Below are 16,781 nucleotides of genomic sequence, written 5' to 3' on the forward strand. Positions count from 1 at the left end.
CACACACACACACACAAATACATTCCTCCCCTGAGTCCTCGGTAAACATCTAATCACTGTTTGCATAAAAATGAGTCAAGACGTAGCCTAACGTAGTGTCGTGTTGGATTTCAGCGCGGTCACGGAGTGGAAAGACTTTGAAGAAGTTGCAGCGTTTTTTCTGTTACATACTATCTATCTATATTGATAGATAGATAGATAGATAGATACATACATACATACATACACTCAACAAAAATATAAACGCAACACCTTTGTTTCTGCTCCGATTTTTTATGAGATGAACTTAAAGATCTAAAATTCATTCCAGATACACAATATTACCATTTCTCTCAAACATTGTTTACAAATCAGTCTAAATGTGTGATAGTGAGCACTTCTGCTTTGCTGAGGTAATCCATCCCACCTCACAGGTGTGCCACATCAAGATGCTGATCTGACATCATAAGTAGTGCACAGGTGTACCTTATACTGCCCACAATAAAAGGCCACCCTGGAATGTGCAGTATAACATTATGTTTATAATTAATATTCTGTAAACTTCACACATTAATTATACATCACCTAAAGGTAAATAGAAAAAGCTATTGCCCTTCAAACTCTTCTAAAACAAGGTTTGATGAGGATTACCCCAAAAGCATCCAATCTTAACAACATACATCAGCTACTGTTTATAAATTATCTGCATTTTCTTAAAGAGACTACTAAATGGCAGTAATGCAAAAAAAAACAAAAAAAAATGCTTAAATAAGGTTAAACAAAACAGAACAATGTGCACCAATAATTAAACAATGAGCATGACTAGTGTGATCATGCTCTTAATTTTATCTGTAAATCTTTACCTTAAGTTTATTATTCCGCAAAGACAGCTTATTAAACCAAAGAAACTGCGAGGTGACCAGGTGGACCAATCACTACACAATATGGAACAGCATAGGGTACTTGTCTACATAAATTGTACAATGTAGATATGATTCAAAGATTGTCTATACAACTCTATTCTGTATAAAGGTGCACAGGAGGTCTGGAGACTTGGGTGAGACATGAGATGGGGTACAGCATGGACAGGGTGCCAATCAACTGTACACATACTCTTACATGCTCATTACTAATCCGCATGTCTTTAGACTGTGAGAGGAAACCCACCAATCATGGAGAGAATGTACAATCTCCACGCACATAGACCAATGAGGTAATCAAACCCAGACCCTGTAGATGCAAGGCAATACACCTCGATTAAGCCACCATGCTGCCACTTTATGGGACTGGAAAAACATATACACCGGTATAATGAGACAAAATGGTATAAAAATGACTTTTCCAGCGAGTACATAATAAACACAACATTTATATAATTTACTTAATCTTATAAATATTTGAAAAAGATGAATTGACAAATGAATGGTAAGTTATGTAAAATCTATTTACAATTTACAAATGTTCATAACAAGTAATTTGTATAGCTCCAAACTTTAGCTTCAAAACATTAACACTTAACCAGTTTTCTCCAGATTTGCATCCCTTGTTAGGTTGAGAGCTGGTGTGGCAACACATAACATAACACACTCTCCAGCAGATGATTAAGTACAACTGTTCAGGCTGTATGAGCTCTCCTAGCTTGCTGCTGAAATTACAGTGTACACACAGCCAAGGTCGAATCAGTGCATGAATGCAGTTTATTTTACACTGCTGTAGATCACATTGGGTTCCTCAGCATTAGCAGGCCTACAGAAAAAGAGCAAATGATCACACTATGATCCAGCAGAATTTAATTTCCAGCTCTGTTAGAGTGGAGGAAACGGACCATCTTCTCTCACCTGTAGTCAGCACCGGTGCGAGTAAATCTTACACTTGCGTACTGAACCTCCTCATTCTCAGAGACAGAAGCTTTCCCAGCAGAACTCTTGGCATTACTGGAGTCAGTGGCACTGTGGTGTACAATGCTGGCATACAGAACTTCATCCTGATTGGCCATGGCTGAATGAGATGCGGTGTTGTTTGGATTTGTCACGCCTATGTTGGCATAAAGATGATCCTAAGGTGGGAGAACATCACATCACATAGCCACATGGAAAGGATAAACACCACAACAGTGTTAACTGCTGAGCCTGAAGATTATTTTTCTAAAACAGAAGACTTTAAGAGAAATTGCGCCTGCAAATTACCATTTGATGTAAGCAGTGTGCAATTTTTGATTAAGACTGGGGGGGGCAGGGTCGGGGGTATTTTAGTTAGAGAATATTTTGTTTAAAGGGTAAAATATTTTGTCAGATTCTTCAGATTATATCAGGGTATATATAAAGGTAGTTGAACATCAAGTCAAACATAATAAACAATACAAAAAGTTCATCATCAAAACAGCATCATCAATCTCCTCCTCTACCAGATTTAACTTTTGATCTAGGACCACAGTTTGCTATCATAGTATGTATAAGGATTAGTATAAGTACAATTAAACATGTGAATGTATTATTTTAACGCCAACAACAATAATATTAATATAATAATAATAATAACAATAATAATAATAATAATAATAATAATAATAATAATAATTAACCTTAAATGTTGGTAACATTATTTAATGACGCAAAATTAAACTTTAACATTTTGCTATGAAAGTACCGCACTATAGTAAATCAACAGAAATAAAAGTACACCACTTGACAATTATCTGCACATTTATTTACCTGTTTAAAAGTTTGTTCATCTGTTAATTTACTTCTTTTATTTTTCCTTTGGAAGTTAAAGAAAGAATAAACAAATTAATAACAAAACAAATTAGGACTAGAACTAGTCTTACACTAGAGATGTTCAGCAGAGTCTGTAATATTCTGAATATAAAAGATCTTTCATTATAAGAAAACTATATTTTGGTTAAGATTTTTTCTCTATTTAAAACTTGTAATTTCTTTACCTTATGAAGAAGAAAGCAATGCTGAGACAAACACAAACACACACAATGACTCCAACACCTGCATACACACCAACACTCTGAAACCCTGTGCGGATGATAGTGTGATAATTAAATGTTTATCAGTATGATTTTACTTTATAGATTTGCATCATTGCTCTCACGGTTTAAAGTGACTGTCACTGTAGTTGATCTTGCAGAGCCGTGTTTATTCTGAGCCTCGCAGTAGTACTGTCCACTCTGTAGAGCTCTGTAACTCTGTCCAGATCCTACAGATGGGGATTCATTCACCTTAAACCAGGTGTAGATCTCCACAGGTGGGTTAGCATCACTGCTGCATGTCAGAGTCACTGAACTGCCCTCCACTATCACACCAGATGAGTTTGTGGATGCCGTTATATTCTTTGGAGAATCTAAAAAAGACACACACCTTCTAATATATATGTATATGTGTGTGTGTGTGTGTGTGTGTGTGTGTGGTATCAAGTTAATTTTTGACTTACACAGAACATTCAGAGTTACACTGCTGGACTCCTGATGTCCGACTTCATTACTGCACTTGCACTTGTACTCTCCACTGTCCTCAGAGCTGATCTTGGAGATGGTGTAGGTCTTTTCATTTCCTATTGATGTCATGACCTTAAACCAGGTGTAGTTCTTCACAGGTGGGTTAGCATCACTGCTGCAGGTCAGAGTCACTGAACTGCCCTCCACTATCTCACTCGAGGGACCAATGGACACTGAGACATTCTTTGGGTGATCTAAAGAGCACAGGACTGTTACACTATGAAGAAATTTATTTCATAGCGTGCTTTTATGTTATTGGCTTTGAGAGCTTCATCATTAACGTACAGAGAACATTCAGAGTTACACTGCTGGACTCCTTATGTCCAACTTCATTACTACACTTGCACTTGTACTCTCCACTGTCCTCAGAGCTGATGTTGGAGATGGTGTAGGTCTTTCCTTTTCCGACTGATGTCATATCCTTAAACCAGGTGTAGTTCTCCACAGGTGGGTTAGCATCACTGCTGCAGGTCAGATTCACTGAACTGCCCTCCACTATCTCACCAGAGGGACTGATGGACACTGAGACATTCTTTGGAGAATCTAAAAGGCAAAAAAAAAAAAAAAATCCAAACAATAGTTGATTAAAGTACAAGAATTATCTAATTCTAATATAATAATAATAAAACATGTGTTTTTGTAATAATAATAATAATAAAAAAAAAGGAAGAAGAAGAATTCAAATACATTATCTGATGTATTTAGTTTTTAAGTGTGAATTAAATGTAATCATAATAGGTAATGGATAAATTATAAATGCAGTGTTTAAATTTGTTTGACTTTTTTATATTTATATAGTGTGCATGTTATATTTCTTATTTATTTGGAAGGAGGGTGGGTCTAAAAGAAGCAGGAACATAACACCTTAATATAAATGTTGGTAGTATTTCTGTCAGCAACAGTGAGGAGATCTTCATTATTAACTTACACAGAACATTCAGAGTTACACTGCTGGAGTCCTGATGTCCGACTTTATTACTGCACTTGCACTTGTACTCTCCACTGTCCTCAGAGCTGATGTTGGAGATGGTGTAGGTCTTTCCTTTTCCTACTGATGTCATATCCTTAAACCAGGTGTAGATCTCCACAGGTGGGTTAGCATCACTGCTGCAGGTCAGAGTCACTGAACTGCCCTCAACTATCTCACCAGAGGGACTGATGGACACTGAGACATTCTTTGGAGGATCTGGCACATTTCATTATAGGAATGAGGAAGGAATTAATAATTAATCATCAACATTCTTCCTATAAACACTTGCATTATTGCTGATATGTGATCAAAAGATGATTCTATATTATTTTTATTATATCAACATTTTAAAACATTTAAAATGAAAAGCAATACTTTTAGAAGAAATAGAAAAATCACACAATCAAATGAATATTAAAAATATATATATATTATCAAAAGAACTTAAATGCCCAACAACAAAACAGCAGGGGGCAGATTAATTACTTGTTCAATTCTGTACATGTTTTTAGGAAACACTTTTTCCACTGGTTAATTGAATTGCACAGTAAGTACAAAAATTGACTATCACCACACATGAATCCCAATAAATAAAATCAGACTAATTACACAGTTTCGGAGGAGAAATTTAGGCAGAGTGACAGATCGAGCAACCAGTTGGAAATTCATCAAATTAGGGGTTGTCATTTTAAAAGCATGCTAGAGCAAAGCTCATGAAAGTACAGGATTCTTCTTGATGTCACTTGTTAAACCACACTAGACCTAGAAGGTTTCAGACCTGTGTAAAAAAAAAAAAAATCTACATTGGATAAAATCTCTATAAGAGCATGTAAACTATAAGTTTAAAACTGATGTCAGATTACTTTGCATTCCTGATGAGGTTTGTGGATTGGTACAATGCAAAGGTGGTGATATAGCTCAGGCCCACTAAGGGGAATGTGGCGTGATGAGACAGTGTCAGTAACATGAAACTCTTCAGAACAACTGATGTCTATTTATATTTGCAAATGTTGTGTGTTTCACTCAGATGTGTCTATACACGCTCGTATCATGTCTGGAGGGGAGGTCAGAGTCGGCATATTATTTTCAAGTGTATCTGAGGTTTATGAGTCTCATATATTGGGTTTCTTAAAAATGCTTATGAATGTATACATTTATTACTGGATACCTGCGTACTGTTTACTGCCTTTACTTTTTAAAACATTATTGTCTGAATATCATGAATTTGAAACTTTTTTATTGATTGTATTTCTTCCTAAAAAAACAAAAACCCTACTGTCATCTGTTGTCCAGATGTTAATTAATTGGAGGGCTATCTGCACATTTAGTTGTTGTCCATATAAACATTTTTTTCTATGTGCACAGCTTCTGATTGTCAATATGTTCATTTAGCCACTGTTGGTATGCATATTTATCTCTTGTCTACATTTGAGTCCCAGGTGATATTTTGCTTTTGTCTATACTGTATGTTTATATAGTCATACCCTAATATACAGTATGTATGTGCCTACATATATACAGGTTTATAGATGTAGTAGTGGGCAAATTAGGCTGTTCTAAGTCTAGAGACATGGCCCTGTCTTCAGGAGTTCAATTGGGAAATAAAATAATCCTTAGATAAGTGACAACTTGTCCATTCTTTTCTGTCCCCGTTTTGTCTTTCTTTTCATCCCCTTCATTTCATAATTTCAACCACATTATTGCATTTGTTGAAACTATTACAATTCTGAAAGCTGAAGATTGTTACCTTCCCAGAAATACAACAAATCCATGCCAATACAACAGCAGCCTTTATTACTGTATGCTTGTGGGATTATTATTTTAAATGATGCAGATTTGTAGTTATGTTTGTTTTTAATGGGCTGTGTTACAGAGCTTGTCATTGCACTCCAAACATTTGCTTTTTAAAATCATTTCTAATTTTCATTAATTTATCAGTCAGGACCACAGAAATTATTTACAGAATAACATACAAGATTTAGAATTACACTCAAGGACCAGTTAAGGGTGTTCCCTCTCCCCACATTTATTTTTACTTTTTATATTTCTTTTTTTTTGGCTTAGTGCTTCTATTCGTGCCTCAGGTTTGTATGTTTGGATGTTCTCCCAGGGCTTGAGGGGTTTAATCACACAGTCAGGAGACATGCGGATTGGACTAATTGAAATTATCAAATTGTCCATAGTGTGTGAATGTGTGTATGTGCCTTTTGATGGACTGGCACTACATCATGGTGTACCCTGCTTCGTTCATACAGGATAAAGTGGTAGAGATTTTAGTTTCTTTTCAGATCAATTAGCTGTAACAATTTGTCACAAAATGACATCACAGGTAAGAAAGAAATAATCTCATTTATGATTACAGTTATTATTAAGATTATATAGTTTTGCCAGGAAAAAGGAATAATGGCCAAAAGGGAGGAGAAAAACAATCAATGCTCACAGACTTTGGAAAATGTTTGGAGTGCTCTATTCTCTAGACTTCATACCCCACCCTCCATGAGGACACAACAGTGCTTTCAGCAATGGCTCCTGCAGCAGAACTACATAAAGAGTCTGCCAAAAAATGTATACACATTAATGTATTTATTATACAAAAATAGTATGACGCATACTATATTAATATAACGAATTATATTATATTATCATATATACTAATATATATATATATATATATATATATATATATATATATATATATATACAGTGGTGTGAAAAACTATTTGCCACCTTCCTGATTTCTTATTTTTTTGCATGTTTGTCACACTTAAATGTTTCTGCTCATCAAAAAACGTTAACTATTAGTCAAAGATAACATAATTGAACACAAAATGCAGTTTTTAAAATATAGGTTTACGTTATTAAGGGAGAAAAAAAAAACTCCAAATCTACATGGCCCTGTGTGAAAAAGTGATTGCCCCCCTTGTTAAAAAATAACTTAACTGTGGTTTATCACACCTGAGTTCAATTTCTGTAGTCACCCCCAGGCCTGATTACTGCCACACCTGTTTCAATCAAGAAATCACTTAAATAGGAGCTACCTGACACAGAGAAGTAGACCAAAAGCACCTCAAAAGCTAGACATCATGCCAAGATCCAAAAAAATTCAGGAACAAATGAGAACAAAAGTAATTGAGCTCTATCAGTCTGGTAAAGGTTATAAAGCCATTTCTAAAGCTGTGGGACTCCAGTGAACCACAGTAAGAGCCATTATCCACAAATGGCAAAAACATGGAACAGTGGTGAACCTTTCCAGGAGTGGCCGGCCGACCAAAATTACCTCAAGAGCGCAGAGACAACTCATCCGAGAGGCCACAAAAGACCCCAGGACAACATCTAAAGAACTGCAGGCCTCACTTGCCTCAATTAAGGTCAGTGTTCACGACTCCACCATAAGAAAGAGACTGGGCAAAAATGGCCTGCATGGCAGATTTCCAAGGCGCAAACCACTTTTAAGCAAACTGAACATTAAGGCTCGTCTCAATTTTGCTAAAAAACATCTCAATGATTGCCGAGACTTTTGGGAAAATACCTTGTGGACCGACGAGACAAAAGTTAAACTTTTTGGAAGGTGCGTGTCCCGTTACATCTGGCGTAAAAGTAACACAGCATTTCAGACAAAGAACATCATACCAACAGTAAAGTATGGTGGTGGTAGTGTGATGGTCTGGGGTTGTTTTGCTGCTTCAGGACCTGGAAGGCTTGCTGTGATAGATGGAACCATGAATTCTACTGTCTACCAAAAAATCCTGAAGGAGAATGTCCGGCCATCTGTTCGTCAACTCAAGCTGAAGTGATCTTGGGTGCTGCAGCAGGACAATGACCCAAAACACACCAGCAAATTCGCCTCTGAATGGCTGAAGAAAAACAAAATGAAGACTTTGGAGTGGCCTAGTCAAAGTCCTGACCTGAATCCTATTGAGATGTTGTGGCATGACCTTAAAAAGGCGGTTAATGCTAGAAAACCCTCAAATAAAGCTGAATTACAACAATTCTGCAAAGATGAGTGGGCCAAAATTCCTCCAGAGCGCTGTAAAAGACTCGTTGCAAGTTATCGCAAACGCTTGATTGCAGTTATTGCTGCTAAGGGTGGCCCAACCAGTTATTAGGTTCAGGGGGCAATTACTTTTTCACACAGGGCCATGTAGGTTTGGATTTTATTTCTCCCTAAATAATAAAAACCATCATTTAAAAACTGTATTTTGTGTTTACTTGTGTTAACTTTGACTAATAGTTAAATGTGTTTAATGATCAGAAACATTTTGTGTGACAAACATGCAAAAGAATAAGAAATCAGGAAGGGGGCAAATAGTTTTTCACACCACTGTATATATCAATTAACATTTATATGTGGTGATATGTGATGATTAAAGTTTTTTTTTCTTTTCCTCAAGTGTGTAAACATTTTGTTTAGCATTTTTTGGGCTCTATTTGCTACTAGCTAAAGGTTGTTAAATGGTTTTTATCAGCTTCTATCTGTTTGTCCTCCTGAAGGCTTTGGTGAACACATGAGGCTGTGAACACACAAAATGTAATCTGTTGAGGTATGTTGGCCAGGCACGGGGTGGATCTGACTAAAAGAATCCTGATAAATCGAATACACAAAAACAAACAAGCTAGTTCTTAAACTTAGTGGTACAACCTCATCACCTTTCCAGTTTTATTGTTTTCCTTTATTAACTATTGATTGACACAATGAATATGAAAAGGGTAAATAAATCTCACATCTGACTCTGAGTGTGTGAGCAGGAGAGGGGAGATGTTCATATCCTCTTACAGCACAGCTATAACTGCCTGCATCCTCACTGCTGACCGACTGCAGGTGGACTTCATTGCTCTTGATGGTGTTTGTGGTTAAATCACGGCTGTTTTTGTACCAGATGAATGTTGGATCAGTCAGACTGCAGGTGGTTTTACAGGTCAGAACGGCTGATTGTCCCTCTGTCACTTCTGCAGGAGCGATCACCTGAAGATCTTAAACACAGAGGGACACATTACATCAGGAAAACTCTACTGAAGATAGTAAAGTCTCTACTTTTAAAACTCAAATCTTTTAAAATGTTTTTCTATTTAATTATAATATTTTCAGATTTTTAGAGTTGAACATTTTCAACTCTAGAGTCTAAATATTTTTTTCCCCCAGACACTTATCACTTAATTTATTAATTATAGTAACATGTGAGGGTCAGGGTTCACCCTTGTGGTGACTCCTGAGTCTGCAACCTTTAGACACTTCTGTTTGATGGACTTTTATTTTGACTTTGTGTCTCAGTGTCTCATGCTTCTTGCTTGTGTTCATAGGTGTCCCAGTTTAGTGTCCCTGATTAGAAATATTATTTAAATGCCCCTGTTTAGTTTATTGCTGTTTTGGCTCACTGTTGGATTTATTACTGTTTGTCCCCCAGTTACTTTGTTTCTGATTCCTGTTTGTGTTGTACTGATCTTGGTTAGTGTTTGTTTATTTTTACTACAATAAAGGTCTACTTTTGTACTTCTGTACTTACACAGTGCCTGAGACCCCCATATGTGACAGTTAGAGATCTTCATTAATCTGGTACAAAACTCTGACCCTCCTGTATCTAAAGAGAGATTATGGCCTGAGTGATGTTCAGTATGTAGAAAATAAGATGATTTTATTTACCTGTAACAGTGAGAGTAACTCCAGGTTGACCCGTCCATCTTTCTGCATCTACATTTGTTATGATTCTGAAGCAGTATTGATGTTCATCTGTTTTCTTCACGTAACTCAGTCTGAGGGAGAAGTGTTTCTGTTTATCTTCAAAATACTTCACTCTGCCTAAGTAACCTAATTCATTACGCAGATCAATCTCCTTTGTATCCTTAACTGGGTTTATTAACCAAAATGTCTTTGTCACTGTAAGATGTGTTGGGTGTGTGTACGAGCCGTTCATAAACACTGTAGATCTGTTTAAAGCACAGAGATTGTTCTGACTGTATGTCACACTCCATTTATTCGCAAGAGCTCCTGAAACATGACACATAAAAGAGGTTATTAGAGGTCATTATCCCGAGCCCCATAAAACACTGAGTTAGGCTTACAGCTTCACTTCTCTACTCTGGAACTATGGGTTGGAGAAATGTTATTCTTTACCACTGGAAGGATACTGTGTGCAGAATTGATATCAAATTAAATTTAAACTGTCAACCTTCGATAGTACACTCTGTGGGAAATTTGAAATATTTCCTCTCACTACAACTGCTAGTGATGCATTGATATTAAACAACATATTTATAAAATTCTAAAAAATATTTCTCAATTAAAACTGGCGGTTAAATATTTTAATTGTGTTCAGTGTGTTAGTGTGGGAATGTAAGCATACGACTCACCTATGGTCACAAGGAGAAGGGGCAGATAAAGAAGAAAAAACATTTTGAGTGACTTCATTCTTCTACAGTGATTCTCCCTGTAACTAAAACATAATAATATTACACCAACAAACAGCCATTCATTCACACACACACACACTACAGTCTTTGGACTGTGAGAGGAAACCAGAGTACCCGCAGGAAACCCACCAAGGACAGAGAGAATGTGCAAACTCCAATCACGCAATGTATATATTAAATTGATGATTATGTTGCGTCCATAACCCCTTGAGTGTATTCTGTAATAAGGTTTTTTAGCCTCCTCATCAGACCTCAGGATGATTATTTTAATGTGTGTGCCATAGATGATGCCCACATTTCAAGAAAAACCAGCGTTGCGCATGAATGCGTCTTTTTTGTTTATTTCACACTGATCTGTATAATACAGGGTTACTGAAAATTCTCTTCTGCATGCACATGCTCCATGCCTGAAGACCATTTCCTTAGCAAATATGGTGCTAGTTTTTAAAAACAAATGCATAATTTTAGTTTATCTTTAAATTTGCTTCGAAAATCCTTTTTAAATAAATAATGGTCTGTATTAACTAAGCATCCCAGAGTAAGAAATCACTCCTAAGTGGATTAAAATTCTCAGAGTAAATTTTACTTCTATGTTTGTGATTTGTCATTTTATCAAAAAAAATAAGAGTCAAACCTACAAAACCCACTAACTTTCATGTCCCACTCTAAGATAGAAGTAGTTTTAAGCCTAAATTAACTTTGAGCATGATTCCTAACACTGCTTCTAAGTTGCCAAGTGTCTAAATAATATTAACTGCTTTAAAATACACATTTATTTGTTTCTGAGAACAAAATGTTATTTATTCTCCTCCTTCAGGATTTTGTATTTTTAGAACTACTCCTTAGGAGAAACCCACGACTGTAGGAAAGTGTAATGACAGTAAATTGAACTCAATCTCATTATATCACATCAGCATAATGGACAAAAAAAAAATTACTTACTTTCATCCAAAAGATGCAAATGTAATCAATTAACCAATCAATCAATGGTAGAATTCTTCCCACAGTCCGATGACATGGACTGAAATTAAGCTAATTGGCATCCCCAAATTGTCCAGTGTGTGTGTGTGTGTGTGTCTGAGAGACGCCCCAGTCTAGGTCGGGCCATAAAAGGAGTGAAAAGTAAAAAGGGGGTGAGACCAAAAGTGCGTTTGCTTAGTGTTTATTTTACAAAAAGGTAAATAAGCAAATCCCCAAAAGGTGGCTGTGAGCTTCAGAAGCCGACAAGGCCAAAACAATAAACAAAATTCCTTCTACCTAGTACCAAAAGTGACAACTTACCTGCACCAAAAATAAAGAAACAGAAATACAAGACTCTTCCCTTACTCCCTAACTAACCACAAACCAAGAAAAACAAAAGGCAAACAAAATGGCATCGACTCCTTACTAAGCCACTCAATAAAGAATTAAGTACAAATATATACAAAAGTATTTACAAACTAAACAAACAAAACAAAGAGGGCAAACACAAAAGCGGAGTCAAAACAAACAAAAGGGTCATACACGGAATAGGTGAACAAAACCAAGCAACCATCAAAAGGGGAAAGTCTAAGAGTAGTCAGAAACTCAGCAAAAGGGTCATACACAGAATAACATTCAGGATTAAGCATAGGATAAACAGTAAGCAAAAACAAGGTCTGTAGCATGGTGGTCTGAAGGCCTTAAGTAGACCTCTGGGTTGCCTGGAGGACCAATCACCTGGGAGGAGGCGGGACCAACAACGGACAGGCAGAGCAACATCCAATAGATTTTAGGCAATGGCGGAAGTGGGCGGAACTTGCAAGAACAAGGAAGAGACCCCAATCCCACCACCAGCAGAGACAAAGCAAGCATAACCAAAAACACAAAAATAAATCAAATATCGTAACGTGTGTGTGTGAGAGTGTGTGCGCACGCACATGTGCCTCATTCCCTAAGTATCCCTGCAACCTTGTACACAGGATGAGTGACATAGAGGACATGTGTGAATGACTGAATCATTATCATAATTTAAAAGTTGCTCAAGGCATTTCATAGATATAATAATGAAAGAGCAAAGAGCAAAAAATTTACTTCATTCATGTTCATCACACCTGTGGGTCAGTAACATGCTTACAGATGATGTAGTATTAAAAATAACCAGTGAAACAGGCAAAAATATTACAACTTAAACTAAACTTTAATAAAAAGGCAGTGTCTCAACTTGTGTGTATCACCTGGCAATATCTGGTATTAGCAGAGTTTTGGAATCACTGGAAGCTCTCATGCAGTTTAGAATGCTTGGCATGATGAGACAAGGTCCAACAATGAGAAGTAAATGTAAGTCAATATTTTTTTTTTATATAACTTTGTGCTCATTTATGACACATTCTACAAATTAAGTGCTATGGGTTTGTTTCAATTTCTCTCCTCAGAGCAAAACATGCACAATCAGAGTGCTACTTTCAATTGAAGAGAGCCAATGAAGCTGTAGAAGATGGAGGGTGTATCAGTCTATTGATATTAAATTTCAACTTTATCTATCTAAGACAGTTCTTGTAAAGCCTTGTTAACAATTTTAAATAAATCTTGTTTTTTAATGATAGGACCATCAAGGACTCCAGCATTCCTTGATCAGAAAAAATGGCCATCAAACCCCAGTATCTTTGATGGTAAAGATTGCAAAATAATTTGGGTGCAGATGAAGGACTGAATTGTTGGTGTAGGACCAACTTTTAGAACACAACAGTTAAGCTTAATGATGAGTAGCATGAAATACTGCAAGTACATAAGCACCTGGGTGAAGGGCCACTGTTCTGCCTGTTCAGTGTTTTCTTATAAAAGCGTGTGGAAAAACTCCTGCACTACTTGCAGGTTTACAGACATGCACTGACAATAAATCTTGTGCTCAAAACCAGTAATTCGTAATAAAAAATATAAGCCCTACATTGGATTGAGAGAGTATATTGCATTTAAGTCCCTTGTATTATTTAAATCTGTTTTTTTGAATCTGTATGTTTGATTGTTGCCTGGTATTGATTTCTTTGTTTGGTTTATTCATTCTATATTTATATTTTGAATCTAAAATAATCTACAGTACACTATTAACCCTATTCCAGGTTGCCTTACTCCTGAGAAAAAGCTCCAGCACCAGTGTTGACCCAAAAGTTTTTATTTATGTATGTATTTATTGAAACTGGAAGGGAGGATGCATTGCCACAGAAAATCAATCTTTTTCCCCTTTTTCATAGTTTTTAAAATGTTATTGAGAATGGTCAATTTTAATTTTGAAATATCTCATTTTGAAAATTAGTGGTTAAAAATAAATTCACCTTAGCCTGAAAAGCGATGTTTGTCATGTAAATGTATCTGATATTCATGACTTAGGCCTGTTCAGGATTCATAATATTTGCCCACTGTCCTTTACCACATCATTGTGGCACATTTGACAATGCCTTTCCTTATTCCATGGACTAAAAGAAAGCGTAATGATGTAGTTAAATCAACCTTTAACTTATAGGCCAAAGTTACCTGCAAAATCTGCACCTCTGTGAATTATGTAAATTTTATAATGATCTTTACTCCCTGAAGTCAAGCAGCAGAAGTGCCAAAGTGGTACTAGTGGTCCTTTCTAGTGTGAAGTAAATATGCAAATGTAGGCTTAAATATTGCTGTAAATAACAGAGGGCACATTTCTAATCCTGGACAGGTCAAAAAAGGGGAGTTGAATTTACAGTAGACCTATTTCTCCAGGCACCACTACACCACCAAAATGTAAGGAATATGTAATAGGGGAAACAGACGAGAGAGTTAGCTGCTCTATGGAATCGCTACAACACCTGCTATAAAGATGAAGGAGACCCCTGAGCTCGTACAGCGCTAAGAGCACGGGAAACGCTTTTTCTCATCATCAGAAGCCTAAAGCTGATAGAAATGATCATTTCCAATACATTCATGCATTCTTGCATACATGGTGAAAAACAACTTTTTTGTTATTCGTTTGACCATGAAAACTCTATACCAACATTTAATTGACCATGAAAACTGTATATTAACTCGTTTTGTATGTTATACATACACCTTGCATTACTTATGTATAAAATGTATAAAAATTTTTATAAAAATAAAACATTTTGTTTAACAGATTTGCTTTGGTTAAAAATTCCTCCGTGCCGTTGCTAATTGACATCTCTTTTCTGTTCTTCTCTGAGTATTTTTTAGCATGTGTTGTTATTTCCCCCCATATGTTGTAAATGTGAAGTATCTCACTTTTACTGTCATGTCTGAAGGAAACCCGGCAAAAGTGGTGCATGCGCAGGTTTTGTGCAAAAACCTTCACACAAATGTTTGAAAAACTGGAACTTGATGAGTTAAAGTGGTGACAAGTGATATACTAAACACATGCACACAGAGTGATGAAATAATTAAGGACATATGTCATTTCAACTGGCTTCCTCAATAACATACTCCTCACAACTCTAATCGTTGATTTTAACTGCTCTACCAATATTAATGTTGATTTTTCTAAAAGGAACATTTTACATTATAAAAAGATGAGATTAATTCTGTAGCAGCCTAATTTTGGGTTTAATAAATTTAACATAACACATGAATTATTTAACACTTTTTTTTCCAATCCATGCACTTTTTCACAAATGTAATGCTCTGTAAAAACTTTTAAAACCAATAAATTTTCTCCCTGAAAAACATTTTTACTAACAACACCACAACAACTAAAAAATGAATAAACACAATATTGATATTACATATCCATATTTCCCAGCAACGAGAAGAGATTAGTTAAATGTGGCAAAATTAGCAAAATAAATGTCGAGTGCAATGAAAATAAAAAAGGAATGCAGATATAACAAAATTTTTAACAAAAATAAATACATACTTTTTCCCCCTTACCGTGCCTAATAGAGCCTCATGTCCAACAGCCAAACAGAGGGTAAAACTAAGTGTAAGAGGAAGAGTGTGTGGTTAATATGTGTTGCTGTTTTCCCTTTTAGACAGACACATCATTTTGTTTCCTCTTTTTGCTAAAATAGTTACTTCAGAAATGAAAAAACTTTTCAGACAGAGAGAGAGAGAGACAGAGAGAGAGAGAGAGAGAGAGAGTACAGAACCTGTACAGAAGCGACTCGCAAGTACATTAAAAAGGATTAGCACTAAAGAGTAGCACATTACCTCACATTGCTCATTACCGATGACACAAACAAATATTAGCATCATCACTGAAGCAGAACACTTTAAAGGCCACTTTTTGACTTGATTGTGATGAAGTATTTTGCATGTTCCTACCGGAAATTAGCAGCTGCTCTTCATGCTTGAACGCTTCAGCTATTTCCTTCTTCTTTATGCCAAATTGCATTTATATGAATGTGGCATCAGTTATAAAATCAGTAATAAAGTTTAATTCAAATTGCCATTTGCTGTATAGTCAGAGCACAGAGCTGTTTAAGTAGCTGCAGTTGCTTACCGACTTATCCATTATACTCTCAAAAGTCAAAAAAATAAAAATAATAAGAAGAATAAGTGTTCTTTTGAATTAAGTTGAGAATGGTGATTATTTTGTATGTAATGTTTGATAAATAAAGCTCACATGTACAGCACTTCCTGTACATAACTTAGTGATGCATGCACTTACATACATGAGTCATGCTTTAATGTAATGTAATGTTAAATGTAAATGCTTATGATATAATTATTAGTAAAAGCTGTACATGGTTATGGTAATGCCTTTGCTAGATACAAAATGCATGATACAACTTTAGCAGATTTAATGTTGCATATACCATTTGTCCCATACATAATTGTTCATGACAGAAACCTGTTCTCATCAACCTTCTTCAGTTAAAAGCCCTTCTGAGCTGAAAGAGACATCTTAGTCAGCCAGGAGGCAGTTCAGATGAAGCCATTGTGTCAGCAGTTGAGAAAACAAAAAACACATAGCACAGTCAGCAT

The 16,781-nt window shown here is 36.0% G+C and overlaps 1 protein-coding gene across 1 annotated transcript; it reads right to left on the reverse strand.

Moving 5' to 3' along the window:
• Positions 1-245: 245 nt before the first annotated feature.
• Positions 246-16,083, reverse strand: LOC128506503 (B-cell receptor CD22-like). The gene is made up of 13 exons (XM_053476997.1): positions 16,005-16,083; positions 15,712-15,771; positions 10,797-10,879; positions 10,090-10,434; positions 9,174-9,422; positions 4,410-4,667; positions 3,767-4,024; positions 3,418-3,675; positions 3,079-3,327; positions 2,918-3,002; positions 2,691-2,736; positions 1,818-2,035; positions 246-1,725 (listed from the first exon to the last, which is right to left on the reverse strand). Exons 1-13 carry the CDS (start codon positions 16,016-16,018, stop codon positions 1,677-1,679), a joined length of 2,172 nt encoding a protein of 723 aa, XP_053332972.1. The 5' UTR covers positions 16,019-16,083; the 3' UTR covers positions 246-1,676.
• Between the last annotated feature and the right edge of the window lie 698 nt (positions 16,084-16,781).

Source organism: Clarias gariepinus, chromosome 18, assembly GCF_024256425.1.
Source record: "Clarias gariepinus isolate MV-2021 ecotype Netherlands chromosome 18, CGAR_prim_01v2, whole genome shotgun sequence".
NCBI lineage: Eukaryota > Metazoa > Chordata > Actinopteri > Siluriformes > Clariidae > Clarias > Clarias gariepinus.